We start from the raw sequence: 15,804 nt of genomic DNA on the forward strand, positions 1-15,804 counted from the left end.
ACTTTGCTTCTAAGCTACGTGGTCCCTTTCACAGCAGGAAATGATTTATTAAAGCGCTTTCCCTAAGCATTATTTACGCAGTGGATAAAATGGGCTTTTATTCAGCTAGAAAATTTGTAACATCCCTACTAATGCTGAGATGCATAGCTATTTCTTAACGCACTAGGCTTGAGGGCTTGGAGTGCCAAAAGGCAAACATGAGTAAAACTGGCAACTGAAAAAGCCAGGAGTAGCAGCGGTCCTAGTGCTTGTGTTGGTAACTGGAATCGCTTGTGTTTGGGACAGAGTTTACAATCATTTTCCCAGTGAGAAGATAGGATCTACTATCACCTTGGGTGATTCTAGCTGTCGGACTGCTGCTTTGCAGGGAGCTGAGATTGATGGTAATGGGCTACGTGCACTGACCCTTCTGGGCTAGGTGTGAGGTGCTGACACGTCAGGTCCACTGAGAGAAACTTCTGGTGTCCGTTTTGGTCCTCTGAATTGATATGCATGAAAAATACCAGGTTTACTTATTTTACTATGTGCATTCTTTCAACCATGGTTGGGAGTTGTTTCTTTGAGAACTGCTTTATTGAGTCTCATGTTAGCCATTTCTGACAGCCTCCAAGCGTTTATTTAAACCCAGCAGGAATGACATTTGAGGTCTTTTAAGACAACTATTACCTGGCTTCCTAGACATAAAATTTTGTTACAGATAGGACTTGTATCCTCTGCTGTGCAGCATGTTTATGTTGTCTAGCACTAGCATTACAATATCTTTCCAGAAAACAACACTGCCTATTATAAGCTATTAAGTCGAGGCCTCAGATTGACTCTTAATGATCTCCTGCGTTCCACTTGAGTGAATTGTGATTTAAATGATGACAGTCACTTGAAAAGTCAATTGTCATACCAACATAAGCAGCACAAATTATTTTAAAATTAAAGGAAAGTTGGACTGACTTTCTTCTGCTTGCTTAATATGAAGCATTTGTGACTGTTCCTGTATTGCATTTCTCCTATTTCTGTCCTTTTTTGTCTGTCAAAATAGATAAGTTACGTTCATTATTTGCTATTTCATCTCTGAGATCAACTGATGCTAGCACTTGCTTTTTTTATATCATTAATGACAGTATAATAGTGTTTCCCCAAAAATAATAAATATATTTGATAATCTAACGTGTGTGGCCACATACACATCGGGTAGTAAGTGTTTGTAAGAATAAACAGGCTCAAAATTAATTGGCTATCAGATTACGTAGGAAAATGCTTTCTTCTGCTTTCTGTGGTAGCTTCCGAACACTTCAGAATTAGATAAAATGTATTTATTAAACTTTAAGCTGTTATGAGAGATAATTTCAATAGATTGGGGAACCAAAATAGTGTAAAGATTTGTTCCTCTTACTGTTACCAGCACAGTTTGAAATTAGCACTTCTGTATTCCACCCACAGCTCATCCCTTGCCCAGGGCCAGTGCAGTGCCTGCTTTGCACTTTGCTTAACCGTGGATGTTGTTGATGGCCCTGTGTTTGAGACTGTCTTGGCTGCAGAAGCTGAATAATTTGTTTTCAGATTGTGTTTGTTTTCAGGCAGTTACTTTGTTTTTCTTGATTTAAAAAAAAACAATATGCATGGCTGAACTTTGATCTCACTTGACAGTGAAGTAGAGAATTTTCCGTAAAGAATAAAGGCTCCCCAACTATATTCTTGGGAGGTTTATGCTTTTACGATAGCCAGCTTGTCAGCTGCCTTTGTCCCTGCTAACTACATCCATGCAGACCCAGTCTACAGCGATAACTAAGTTACCTTGAAATGCATGCTAAATTATGAAAAACCCTAATTGCCATTTGTCTTTTAAGATTGTGGCATCGGCGAAGTATCTTGGTGTCTTTTTTACTGATGCTTGCAGTGCTTACAGCTACGTATTACATTGAAGGAACACATCAACAGGTATGAGGTTTTCAAGTTACTTAGTGACTAATACTTCTGTCCATGTGCTAATGTAGATGTATTGGGAATTGGATGGGTCTTCATGAAATGATAACGTGTCTTTTGAACTGCTGCTTGTGAAGGGTATTTGTTTCTCACGTCACGACTCCTCTCTCTTGTGTGTGGATGAGTTGCATTTTAGAGGTGGGGAATGATCAGCTGTATCGTTTGATCTATTCTGTTCCATCTGTAGGTGTTCCCCTTCTCATCTGTTCCTGAATAAGCACATCTCCGGTGCTGCAGCACCCCTTCACATCTGTTAACAAGCTTTTAATAGCGGTGCAAGCTCTTCAGATCCAACCTTAACTGAGTCATGATAGAACTTGGTGGTTCCCAAGAAATGTTTCTTCTGCTTTATGGAAGGGTTTCCTGGCTAGGATAGGCGTATACCTAGACATAAAGTGGTTTCATGGTTCAAATCTGGTTCTGTGTTATTTCTCATAGCCCTGTTGTTTTCAAATAGTTGTTTAAAAACTCTTTGTCCTTTGGTGTACATGAAGCTGATGCTTTTGCATCACTTGAAGTGTAAGCCATTGCTTAAGCATAAGGTGATGGTGTTATCTACACCTTTCACCTCCCCATTTCTCTTTGAGTTTCAGATTTTCCTTGAGGGCAGGCAGCCCTTTTAAACTGTGTGCAGCATTTCCTTGTGTAACTGAATCATCTTACCGCTCTGACTCTGAAATCAGCAGGTTCCCAGTTTCAGAGAACTTGTTTACATCCATACTGCTGCGGTGTATCACAGGCTGCCTGAGGGACGTGCAGGTCTGGATCAGGAGTTCTGGCTTCCCAGGAAAAGTCTTGAAATGCAGTGAAATGAGTTGCTGCAGCTCGTGGCGTTCTTGCTCGCTCAGGCCCACACTTCAGACCTAAGCACTTACACGCGGAGCAGTTAGGCAGATGGTAAATTGGTGGCCTGTTCCTGATGGGCAAATAGCTGCTTCATTAAAAACTGCCCTGCTTGGTGGCCTTGTGAGCGTGATGCGCTCGGCTTTTGCCACTAGATGGCTCTTGCAAACTGGTGCTGAGCACATGGTCCTTGAGCCTGCTGGGAACAAACCTGTGCCTCTGGGACTGGTGAGGGGAGTGTGACCTGCAGGGTCCAGACAGTGCTTGGAACTCTCTGTCATCACAGAATGACAGAATGGTGGGGGGTTGGAAGGGACCTCTGGAGATCATCTAGTCCAACACCCCTGTGAAAGCAGGTTCTGCTGGACCAGGTTGCACAGAATTGCGTCCAGGCGGGTTTTGAATGTCACCAGAGAAGGACACGTATCGGTGGTCTCAGTCATGTGTGCCAGCAGGTCTCTGTCCATCCCCTTTCCTTCAGAGCTCCTTACCTGAAGCCCATGTCCTGCTGGTGCCTCTGCATATCTCTGTGCCATCAATGCATTCTTGAGTATGAGCTGCTTTCTTCCAAAACCATACTCAGAATGGCAAAGTGGATTTGTGGCTTTAACTTGGCATTTTCAGGACCTTTTTACATGCTAGCGGATTGAAGCCTGGTTAAGGACTGCTAAAGGTCATCTTGGGGCTGTTGGTCCATGGGTGGTATAAAATGGCACCTCTTGGGGCTGTGATAGACGAGTTGATGACCTGGGTCATCCTCTTAGTATTGCTTTTGTGGCACTGAGAGGGAGATACTGCTTCCCGTTTCTCCAGTGTACCCAACTGGACTTTTTATGCCCAGTATTTGCTGTGACTTTCCCATATCCCCTCATTTACATGTGCAACACGTAACTAAATTTTAATCTTTTCTTAAAGGTAACAAACCTGGTTACTCACTGGTCTGAGATAAAACATTCAGCAGCCTAGCTGAGAGTGCAGCTAGTTCTGTTTCTTTATTTAATTTGTTCAGGCAATTCCCTGAGCTGTCTGCTCACTGCTTGGGCTCCAGTAGCCACTGTCTGGGGCTTGCTGCTCACACCCAGTATGCCGGCTCTGGATTTCCACCCCCTACTATTGAACCTGAATTTTTCATCTATCTCCTTGGAAACTTGCTGGTTCTAAGGCGCGTGGGCTTTTCTTTTGAAAGTGCGCTATTTTCTTTACATGTCTGTGCTGTAATTCTAATAAATCACAAATAGAATTACCTAGGATTCTATTTCAGTTGTTGTAATCCTGGTAATTATCTGTGTTAGTTTGTAGTTTTAACTTTCTCCCTTAGGAGATATAAACATTCTTGTTTTTTCTTCTTTTTTTTGTGACTTTTTCAGTATGTGCGGTATATGGAGAAAAAGTTCTTCTGGTGTGCCTACTGGGTAGGATTAGGCATTCTGTCCTCTGTTGGACTTGGAACAGGTCTCCACACCTTTCTGCTCTATTTGGTAAGGAAATTTCCATACTGTGCTTTTTCTGAATTGAACATTTTAATTGTTGCATATTTTTAAGTATGTAAATAAAGAATATTCTGTAAATCCTAAACATTAAGTACTTTTGAAGGAAAAGAAATACTTGGTGTAATGCTTCTGGGCTCTAGTGAATACTAGTAATATTCTACATTGTATAACCTCGTTTTGTAGTTTGTGTGCTATATGTTTATTGAGCTGTAGATACCACCCTGCTGTTAATCCTCACTTTGAAACAGTGAGTCAAAATTTGCAAGCTCTGTCCTCTAATTTATTAATTTAAATTAAACATTTTCTAGTGTGCAGCTCAGATGTTTCCATTTAAAATTTTTCAGCATACTTTTTTTAGTAGCTTAAAATGATGATTTTTCTAGCTGACACCACTGAAATAGGCAGCTCTTTTAAAGTTCAGTCTGTATTACTTTGGCTTGGAAAATAATAGCAAGAAAAATATATGTCTATGAAGATAAAATAATATCTGTTCTGAAAATTTGCATGATGTTGTTTATCTCGACTTAGGAAAGTTAGGGAAATGTTTGGGTGTGTTTTGCTTTTGGCCATTGGATTAGTTCCTTGTTTATGAAACCACTGTCCTGGATTTAAGAAAAGGATTCATGGCCACAAAATAATTAAAACCAGTTTATGCAACAAATGTCATCTTGTATTTGGAACAATTACAGATGTTTACTTTCAGAACTGCTTTAATCATTAACAATAACACAGAAAACACTACATGAAACAAGAAACCCGTGCTTTTCCACACGGCAGGGCAGTGCCTGTGAGATCGAACGACATCGGTATGGGCTGCGTTTGCAGGAGTCTTGGACTTATTCTTAGTGCAGCTTTTTGCCTCACGACTGTGGAGGTAGAAAGCGCAGGAGAAAGGAAACTATTGCTGAACAGGAACAAGTTTATGCATGCATAGCCTTCTAGGCAAAAATACTGCTGTCAGTCTAAATGATTGGAAATGGAAATTCAGTAGAGCTGATGAACACACTGTCTAAACATTTTTATGTAACGCTGGCTTGTGCTTGGACAGCAGGGAATTGACAATGCACGGATCTTTCTGGCTTGCAGAGATGCTGCTGCTAATAGCTTAGGGACAGTAAGACACATGGGCTGGACAGAGGGAGAATTAATCGAAATAGTCAGTCCCGAACTGAGGTGCTCTGCCTCGCTGGAGAGGCAAACCAGCATGGAGTGGGGTGTGAGCTGGAGTCAGGCTCCCAAACTCAGTCGCTGTGGGTGCTCTGCCAGTCTGCTGTGGCAGTGAAAGCGCAGCAGGGTGGGATCACCAGCTCTTCAGCAGCACAGAGAGAGGAAGGGAAAGGAAAGCAATTCCAGGTCTGCTGTAGAAACCAGTTGCTCATGATTTAAATCAGCAAGTAGGAGACAATTTAAATAGTAGATTTTAATCTTATTCTGCTTTTTCTGTATTTTCTTGGGCTATCAACCAGTGAGAGTCAACTTACATTTCCGCTAACCAAACATTTCCCATTATTTAGACATTCTCTTTGAAGCAGTTTGGAGAGCTTATCATACAATTCCTATTCTTAATTTTTACACGTTGTCTCAGAAAACCAGTAAGTAAGAAATGCACCATTTTAAACTGTATTTGAAAGTGAGTAGTGTTTCTTCGCTGTACATTGATCTGACAGGGTAGCAAGAGTGCTGTCATTTTATACCCTGCGCCACTCCAAGATGTTTTTGTCACATAAAGAAGTCTTCATAGAACAGCACCGCTTTTTTTCCTAAAAGAAGGTGGAATGAATTGACCTTTATTTCACTCTGTGTTTAAAAATCCAGATGTTTAAATAGTGCTAAATTACTTGAATAGAAAACAAATGAAATTTCATAATATATCACTTAAGTTTTCCCGTGCGGGATGTGAACCTAACGGATTTATTTAGGCCATGACCTGAGCTGACATTAAAGTAATATATATACAAAATATACTGATAAACCAATAGAAAAGTTAGAACTTGTGGTGTGTGTATAGGAGGTGAACAGCCTTCTGAAGATTACAGGTGTATCGCTTAAGAAATGTAGTTTCATATTGTTAACGAAGGTATTTATTTGGAACAAAAGAGGGGAGGATTCATGTGACTTTGTTAGGAGGGGAAGACCAAACAAAGGAGACTGCACTGAATAATTAGAAGGTGATTATAGAATAAAATGCAATGAAACTGTACCACCGATAACTAATTTGTAATGCTACAGGAGAAATACCTGTTGGCTTCAAAGATATAAGGCAGGTAAGCGTGCTTCTGTTATACTGAGGGAATTCCATAAAGACAGTGTAGGAAGAAAGGGAAGCAGGGATTCGTTTTCCTCTTTTTCCTATGCAAGATTTAGTGATTAACATGAACTGTACATTCAGGTCAGTTAACCCTTTCCGGGCACCGAAGGGCTGGTCACTGGGTGGGTTCCATGTGCTCTGTGGCCTCTAGATGGCAGTGGGAGTGTAAAAACAGCGGTTTAGTGCCCGAGCAGCCTGCTGCTACTGCTGTCGGTACGGCTGCATCAGCGACACGCGTGTGTAAGGTGCCAGCAGGGTGGTAGTACGCTGCTTCACATCTCCGGGGTTTGAGCCTACACCTTGTGTGAAAGGGTGCTAACTGAAGACTGGTGCAACTTTTAGGGGTAGATAATTTCAGAATAGTGTTCTGGATTTAACCTGTCTGGAAACGATGCAATTAGGAGCTCCACCTTTCCAAAGGAGGAGTTTTAAACTGTTTTGCTTGGTTAGTTGTGCAGCAGTTGCCTCTGAAAGTAGAAATACAACAGGTTTAGCGGGGAACTTGTTGTGTTAACTTTTACATTACTGGATATCTACTTTTCATGTTCCATATACTTTACATTTCTTCATTATGGTAAAACGTGTTCCTCTATTGGTTCAAAGAAATGACAAGTTACAAAACAGCAAATCCTCTTCTGCTTTAGCACCTGGATTTGCTGGCAATAGAGAATAGGCTCAGTAAGTGTTCTAAAATTGCTTTTAATTAATTGCTCATTTTAAATCTCTATGTACAGTGAGATTGTTGGGAATGCAATTACATGCTTAGAGAACAATGCCTTTGGGCCCACCCATGTGCTGCTGAGGCTTGTGCTGTTGTCTCTGCCATTAAGGGCCAAGGGGTAGAATTGATGGCATGTAGGCACCTGTTCAGACACTGTGCCTGCACTTCTTCAGCTGTGACACAGGTGCATCTTTTTCAAATATAGCCTTCCATTTACTGCATGCCACTATTTTTACATTAAACTGTTCATAAGCACAGCCTGTTAGCTGGGCAGATCTAGCAGTAGTTACGCAATAGCTGCAGTATGTGAATGACTCTGGATGCTTGCTTCCCCTTGCCTGGGTTAGCTGTTTTTCCAGTGTTGCAAACTGTCACTTGTCTGGATTCTTCAGAGAATTTCTCACAAGCCACTTTTTGGAGCAGCGTGATTTCAAGTGCCAGGGGAGATCCTGGGGTTAGCTGACAGGAGAGGACTTGGAAACAGTTTGCTTAAAGTAGATTTTACAGTCTAAAGCAGTCTCAGCGTGGAGGAGATGTTACTGCCCCTGGTTAATCACATCCGATTTGGATTTTGTTGGTCACCAGAACATTCTTGCTGCATACATCTCAGTGTAGGAGAGAGAGGTCAACTTTGTCAGTTTGATAATAGGCTTTTTATTGCTATTTCTGTGATTCGGGAACTTCCTATACATTATAAAGGCTCTGAACATTGTCTGCTGTATTGATTCCCAGTTTAATGCTGCTTCTGTAGTTGTAGCCAGCACTAAATGCAAAATTTGACATGGCTTTTTGGGAAACAATTCTCCTGCTGCAGATTGGCACTGAGCTAAGGGCTGGCACAGTGCAGATCTTCAATGCAGAAATAGGGAAGCAGGCCGCTCTTCCAAGAATCCTTTTTATTCTGACACTTTCAAAACAAGTCTTCTGGCTTATTCTCTCAGAGTCCATTAAAGGTTTTTCGCAATTCTTTAAAAACAACACTTTAAAAATAGTAATCCTGATGTGGTTCTGTAGGAAATAAAGCTATTATGATTAATAACTCTAAATACTAGTTTTAGCAGCATGGAGGTTGTTTTTTTTAGTCCTGAGATGTTTTCTCTTCTGTTGGTGGTATGTTACAATATAAATGGCACGAATCACCTAATTACCAAAAGAAGATGACTCAGGGTGACTCGTTGGGAATCGTTGGGAAAGTCATGCCTCTGTACATCTTGGGGAGGTCTGTCTGCTGCCGCGGAGGGCCGGCAGGCAGCAGGCTCTGGTGGAGCGGGGGGCACTAGGTGGAGAGCTCGGTGGGGACCATGCCACTATTGCCATCTTCACCCGATGCTCTGCCTCGTGATTTGGTTTCAGTTCACTTCTGGTGAGTGGATTGCAACAGATGCAGCTGAGGCAAACAAAACTCCACTTAGAATCAAAGTCTATCAAAAAGCCTTGCGGGAGAAGCGGGTGATAAACGTCCCTCCTGTGTGTATGGTCCGTTATGTCTGTAGTGGTGGGGGATGAATGGAAGCAAATTCCTTACAGGTCAAAAGTGCAGACCCAGCTTCAGCTTTTTGCATTTGCTTGTGGTTTTGTTTCTGAAATGTGGATCTCGGCTCGCTCGCTGCTAGACCCAAGTGGAGCAACTGCTGAAAAGGTTTGCATGGGTGGCAGGGCTGCGGAGCGGCACAAACAGGAAGCGCAAGGTACAATAGGAATGTTTTGTGAGCGGAGGTCACGCAGGAGTTCGAATTTTTTCAGAACTCTGATATGTGGGTCCTTTCTTCCTAGGGTGTTCTGTAGCATCGTGGAAGAGAGCACGGCAATAATTTCAGGCTATGAAAAAGAACAAAACCCTGCCTTTAAGGAGAAGTGGATTGGAAAGACAGTGTTCTTATTGACAGGGCTGGCTTTAGAGAGCCCGTTGGAGTTTATCTGGGCTTGAGGGTTCAGTGTCTGGCTTTTGTCCTGAATTGGTTCCAGGGTTTGGCTTTGGCAAGGGGTCACATTCTGGCCTCCCAAAAGTGTGGTACTTTGCTGCTGAAGTGAGTCGTGTTTTAACCCTATCTGAAGATTTAACATGCAGACACCTTGTGTGACAATAAGCCCACTAGTTGTTTTTTTAAAAAAAAAATAAATAAAAAATTGTTCATGTCAATAGTTTTACAACTCTCACAAATAAAAAGAAAAACCTTTTCCTGCCAGGACTACAGAAAACTTTTTAAAATCAAACTTAATTCCTTTTAGTTGTCTGGTTCCAGGAGTTGAGCTTGTAAGGAGACTCGTAAAATTACTGTAGCTCATCTAAAGAAGAAAAGCTCACAGAACAGGGCTTACTCCACTTATGTGAAGCAGACAGAATAATTTGGAAATTCACAGAAACTACTCTCATCTTTTTTCTCCATTTATTTACTAGTGACTTGAATACAGAGGTGCTTTCGTGGTGATTGTCAGCTCCAGGTGACAAGCTGAAAAACAAAAAATCCAGCTTTGCTCTTTCCATGTGGATCATTCAAAATAAGTGTGAGGAACTTGGAAAACTATGGGTTCTGTGTGTAAAGGAAGAAGTGAGAAACAAAAGCTGAGCTGCCTCAGCCAGGTGGGAGGGTGCAGCAGTGCTCCCCTTCCCAGCACTGAATTATTTTTAAGTGAGGTGTACATTTCCAGTCCATACTGTTCTTCAATTGACATGTAAACTTGCAAGCCTAAACCAAATGAAATCTAAAAATGTTTTTTGTCCATTATCTGTGCTCGAATTGCTGCTCTTGACTTGTTAAGAGAGTTGAAAGAAAAATGCATGGTGGGCACAGGAGACAGAAATTAATTCTGAAATCAGTTGGGATGGATCCTGTTTGTGTGAGGGTTGTTTGTGACTCTTACTCTCTCACTTGTGTTTCCTTCATGCCTTTAAACCTATTTCCTCCAGCTGTCCTAAGCTTTCTGCGATGAACTAGAACATCCTGAAATACTTGAATCAACATATAACTTAAAAAAAAAAAAAGTCACTTTTGCTAACCATCTCTTGACAGGAACTCATGCTTCCAACTCACGTGGGCTCTGTTCTGCTTGAAACTGCAGCACTGATATGAATAATGCACTGTGATCCACTGGAAGGGTCCAATGAATTAAGCTGGACGCCGCTGCCAGATGAGTTGTGTAACCTGGGTGTTTCTTAAATCTTCTGGTGGCTTGCTTGCACTAAAAGATCAGAGATGAAAATTGTTTTTTTTTTCCAAGAGAGAACTATTCATTTGGAGTCTTAGTCCCTCCAAGTGCACCCATTGTTGTTGTATGTGTCGGATGCCGATAGATACCTGCAGAGAATAAGACCAACACCTGTGGTTTAGGTTACGCTGTGGAAGAAGGGTCCCTCCAACGGCTGTGGCTCTGGCTGGGGACTGTGCACTGAGCCCCCAGCCTGGCGCGTTCACAGGAGCTGGAAGCGCCGGTGGTTTACGTTCTGTGGGGCACAATCCTGGCAACTGCCAAGCAGACACCGGCACCCCCGCTGCCCTGCTCCGAGGGTGGTGAGCTCTGCCGTAGGGGCTGGTGGGACAGCTGGAAGCAATAACCTCCCACATAGCCCCACGGAGGATTGCCGGACCTCATGAGTCAGCGCCCGGGATGGTGTGGCTGCAAGTGCCATTTATGGCTCCTGTGCTGCTGGAAGTGGTGCACATCAGAGCCTGCGGGGTTTATCTGAAGTTGGAACTGTGGCAATGAACAGCTCGTGTGAAGTGCCTCTGTCTGTGCAGGATTAGCTACCTTACTTCGACTGTTCAGAAGTCCGCAAAATATCGGCATCATGTTAATATTTAAGCTATGTGTAGTGATTTGAACTTGCATCAAGCTGAGGAGTTAGTAAGGTGATGGGTACACTCTTCTCCTCCTTTCGAAGGCTGATGGACTTTACCTTTTAAATGCTGGCACCTTGTTTTCATTATCTGCTTTCGACTTCCTCGTCCCTGGTTCTCTCTCTCGTAACTCTGCCAGGAGGTCACGTTATGCTTTCTCCTCGTTTGATCCCTTGGAGTTTCTGCTTGCTTTTTTTTATGCACAGCCTGCACTTTGTGCTTTTCATGTCACTGCTTCCTTGAACAGGTTTTAAATAATGGTAACAGTGCAAGACGATCTCTAATTGGAGATGTTCAAGCCAGTCGTCACTACTCGTGTCATTTTGAATAGATGCTGTGATTTAGTCTTCGGAATTAATAAGCGGGTGGCTAGGGAAGGATAAGGAGGGAATGCTGACAGATTATATCTGTATTCTGTCAGCACCGGAGCGTAAACTTGGATTCTTCCATTTGTGCCTTTCCCTGACATGAGTCTCTCTGCTCCTATAGAAAGTAGTGTGGGTACAGCCTTAAAAAACATCTGCTTTTCATGTTACTCCTCAAAGTAGCAACGTGGCCCTGTTATGTATGCAGTGGTACCGCGTGCCTGTGGTTCTAGTTCAGTCATATTCAGAGCTTGTGGCTCATCATTTGGAATTTCTATCAGCTCCGTGCTGGGGGGCAAGGCTTGATTGAAGTGGGAATAGAAACTTGCTAACAAACACGTGATTGTAAAATTAATACATCGCTTGAAATGCCATGACAATGTGCTAAAACTAGCCCTGCCTAACCACTTGATGGATGTCTGTGTCACTTGAGGATGCTCTAGGTATGGGATCCTTCTTCGTTCTCAGCCCCCTACTACAGCCAGCACTGCATACCAGACATTATATAGAATCACGAGACATTTTAATCTTGTAGCACAGACAGACAGACTGAATTGACATATTTACTAGCCACCTCCAGATCAAGCTTTTCTGTTCTTAATCACAGAGCAGTTTTCTTTGTGGGTAGTTGTCCACTGCTCTTGAAGATAAAAAAGATGCTGTAACATGGTGTTACTTTCTTGAGAGGTGTAATGACTTCATAGATAAGTATGAGATGAGTCGCAGCCTGGGGCAAGGCTTGAAGGATGTTTCCCATGAGAAGCAAGCTTTTGTTTTTCCAATTTATCTTAATCAAATATAGCATGACATGTTTCCCCCCTGTGGAAGGGCCGAGTCTTGAACCCAGTACGAACAGCAGTGTATCCATGGAGGAAAACAGATTTTTAGTGCATTAAGTTCAGCAATGAGTTCAGTGTAATATTTTTCTTGCTGGCAGACATATCACTTTTCTTTGAGAAATGTTTCTAAATTAGAGCCAGTCTAAAATTATATCTTCCCCAAAAATAAAAAGGTTAAAATTAGATGTAGTTGGTGTGCTTGTGTCACTTCAGCAGGGTGGCTGTGCTGTGAAGGGGCATGTGAGAAACCAACACTTGATGTGGAGTTTGTTTATAGCTTTGTGTTCATAGTCTGGGTGCTCAGAATGATTAATAATGTGAAAATATTATTCATTTTGGATATTCAGTCACTTATGGTAAAGATTTTTCTGTTGTAAGAATTATACATATCAGCATATTTTTAAGGGGTTTAACTTCTTGATTTTTTTTACGTGTGCTTGTCGTCTCTTTCTACTTGCACTGATGAATTTCCAGGCATAATTTATAGATTAAAAGATGATACTTTCTAGAAATTTCATACTACAGCATTTAAAATAACACTTCTAAGGATTAGCAGTGTCTATTCTAACTTGGCTGCCTTCAGTCACTGAACTAAAACTTCTCTGAAGGCCTGTGAGTTCAGGAGTTCTTTACCTTCTGCGAGACATCGGGGTCGTATAGATAGGGATTTCCAAACTCCCCTAAATTACTATTGCTAAAAAACAGATTTATGTTGAGTTGATCTTGATGACCAGATCTTGTCTTGTTTGATTTGTAAATTGTACAGATATTTCTAACAAATTGCATTCCAGCCTAACCACAGGCTCCTTCTGGTCATCGGTAGTGGCGAGCAAATGTTTCTCACTTGAGCCAGCAGAACGTCTCTCAATTTCTTCTCTGTTAGCTCTTGTTAGTGCCTCCTGCAATTTAAAAGGCGGGGGGGGGGCAGAGGGGAGGAGGGGTGAATCGTTGGAAGAAGACGAGGGAAAGACAGTTGGTGTTCAGGATCTTACATGCCTTGACTTTCAGCGACTCTTCCTGGTTTGGCAAGCAACGTGTCTACTGAATCGCCTGGGTTTAATATTTGTTGTCTGGTATGACAAGGTTTGAAGTAGTTTTGCAAATGCCCTTTTCAAAGGTAGAGCTGCACTTGGACTCGAGGAGGGATATCTTCCAGGTTTTCCTAAAGTGTTGAAATAAACTGAGCTATTGCAGAGAGGCGAAACGCTGAGTATTTACTGCAGCCCCATGCAGAGAACTGGGAGGAAAGGGTGGAGGAGGTATTATTTGTGAAGAGGATTAAAAAATTGTATGAGAATTAATCCTTCTGGCATGGGGAGGAGTACAGAGAAAACATCTGAGTGTATAGTGACTGAGATTCTCCAAAGGTGACACCTAAAGCCCATTTGAAGCTGGTTCCCTGTTCCATTCAGAGTTCAACCATCACTTTGCTAGACAGAAAGCAAAAGGGCACCTCTGTTAAGAAACACCAGTGACCCTCCCGCTCTTCCTCCCACCCCATTGCAGCCATGGTCCTGTTTAGCCAACCATTGTTTTGAGGAGCTTGGTAACCAGGCGTTGTGGAAGTATAACGCTCTGGGTAAGCTTTCAGGGCTGAGCTAGAACAAAAGCAGATGTCGGAGAAGTTGCACGCGGCCTGCCAAGCTTGGGAGCCCTTGTCCGTCTGACTAGCGGGGCAGCTGGGCTCCGCTGCCAGGGGAGGACACGGGATTGTTCTCCTTTCCCTTGGCTCGCTCAGACTTCCAGTACTCCACACTTCATCACTCTAAATGAACCGTTTATACTTTATTTCTTATGCCAGTTAAAATGTGGCTTCTGTGGGTTCCATAACTCCAACTTTTTTCCATTATAGAATTGTTTACATTGCAGTGGAAGGATTACGTTCAGTTGGCGTAGCCTTCAGGTGGCTCATTGGCCACTTACAGCTGCTTTGTGAAAGGCCTTTTTTTTTTTTTTTTTTTTCTTTCCGTCGGCTACTTGTAAATTTTTTCCTGTTGGAGCCATTTGTGGAGGCTGGGAGAGCTCTCTTAACAGGAGCCAATGTTTTGAGACCATCACGCCATTTCAAGGATGGCAACTCTGTTGAGAGAAGCTGCTCATGGTAAGAGCCTCGTGGAGCCGTCTCCCACTAGCATTTTGGCATTGCTTGCTCTCCCGAGGTTGGGCAGCCACCTTCGCTGCAGTTCGAGATGAAACGCTACTAATGCCAGCACTGAAACCTTGCAAGGGCATGGGGACCTTGTATAGTAGTGATTAAATTAGTCTTTTGCTATTAGAAAACTGAAACCAACAGTCTGCCGCCGCAGCTGGCTGTAGTTACACTGTAGTGCGGTATGTCTTCTGAATTTTGTGGAACTGAAAACCGTACTTCGTGATTGACGCACTGTATCTCACTGCCTTGGCAACAACCTGACCCTTGTTCTCAAGGGAAGGTAGGAAATGGTCATTTACAACTCAAGGGGGGGGGGGATTTCCTCCATGCAAATTTGTTATTCAGGAGAATTTTATTGCAAATTTCTGCAGGTGAAAACCATTAATTTAAGGAAGATGGCCTGAGACCCGTTTTTTTCCCCCAAGGGAGCTGGGGGGGGAGGGGGGGGGGGGAGCGGTGCAAGCAAGGAATGGGATTGAAGTCCCTGAATGTCAGAGTACGGTGGAGAAAGAGGTTTGCAGGTTTGCCATGAGTGTACTTTATAATTCTAGGGAAGTTTCAACTCTCTCCTTGTATTTGTTTAGATATGAAGCTGCTGGGGACAGGGATGATCTTGCGACAAGTACCAACAAGGAGCTCATTGCCACTGGGGCAGACCTATAGAGATGTCGATAGTATACATTAGTCACTGGTTCATTCATCCGTTCTTTATTCTCCCTTCCATATCGAAGTCACGCTCGTGTATCAATTTCTGGATCCCCGCTTTTTCAGTTCTGCTTCAATGAACTTTTTTTTTTTTTTTTTTTTGTGAGAGGGACTGTGTCTCGTTTTTCATCTCGGGAAGCTACACCTATGTGTTCATATAGTCTGAAAGTATGCCAAAGCACTTTGAATTAGTCTCCTGTAAAGTAAGAAGGAATAAATAATTTGCTTGGTGTCAGAGCAGCTTGCCCTTTACCATTTGCTTGCCAGAAGAATGGGTTTGTTTTCAATTGGTTACGTATGACAACAGTAGTTGGAGCTGTCATACAGAAAAATATAACCGGCGTGGGTTTTTTTCAACATCCTTATTTCACTGCCTCTAAAAAAAATGACCTTATCGATGTAATTGTGCTCTGCTCTCTTCAGTGGGACCTGAAATGTTACTGAGCGAACCCAACCCGACTAAAATCTTCTTCCCAGCCAGTCTAGAAAAAGCAGCTGAGCTTCACCTTTTGTGTGAGATCTGCTGTGGAATTTCAGCCTTTAATGTGCAAATGAAGCCTGCAGGGTC

General features: G+C 42.6%; 1 protein-coding gene across 6 annotated transcripts in view; it reads left to right on the forward strand.

Moving 5' to 3' along the window:
• VMP1 (vacuole membrane protein 1) overlaps positions 1-15,804 on the forward strand; it is a 70,817-nt gene that overhangs the window by 11,917 nt on the left and 43,096 nt on the right. For 5 of the 6 annotated variants that reach the window (XM_080384034.1, XM_080384036.1, XM_080384035.1 and 2 more), the window contains 2 exons: positions 1,842-1,932; positions 4,188-4,298. In XM_080384034.1, coding sequence (XP_080240160.1) covers positions 1,842-1,932; positions 4,188-4,298 — 202 coding nt within the window. Of the gene's footprint in view, positions 1-1,841; positions 1,933-4,187; positions 4,299-8,685; positions 8,979-15,804 lie in introns of those variants that run through there. The other variant, XM_080384039.1, reaches the window with a different exon arrangement.

Source organism: Falco punctatus, assembly GCF_963210335.1.
Source record: "Falco punctatus genome assembly, chromosome: 1".
In the NCBI taxonomy this organism is placed as follows: Eukaryota; Metazoa; Chordata; class Aves; order Falconiformes; family Falconidae; genus Falco; species Falco punctatus.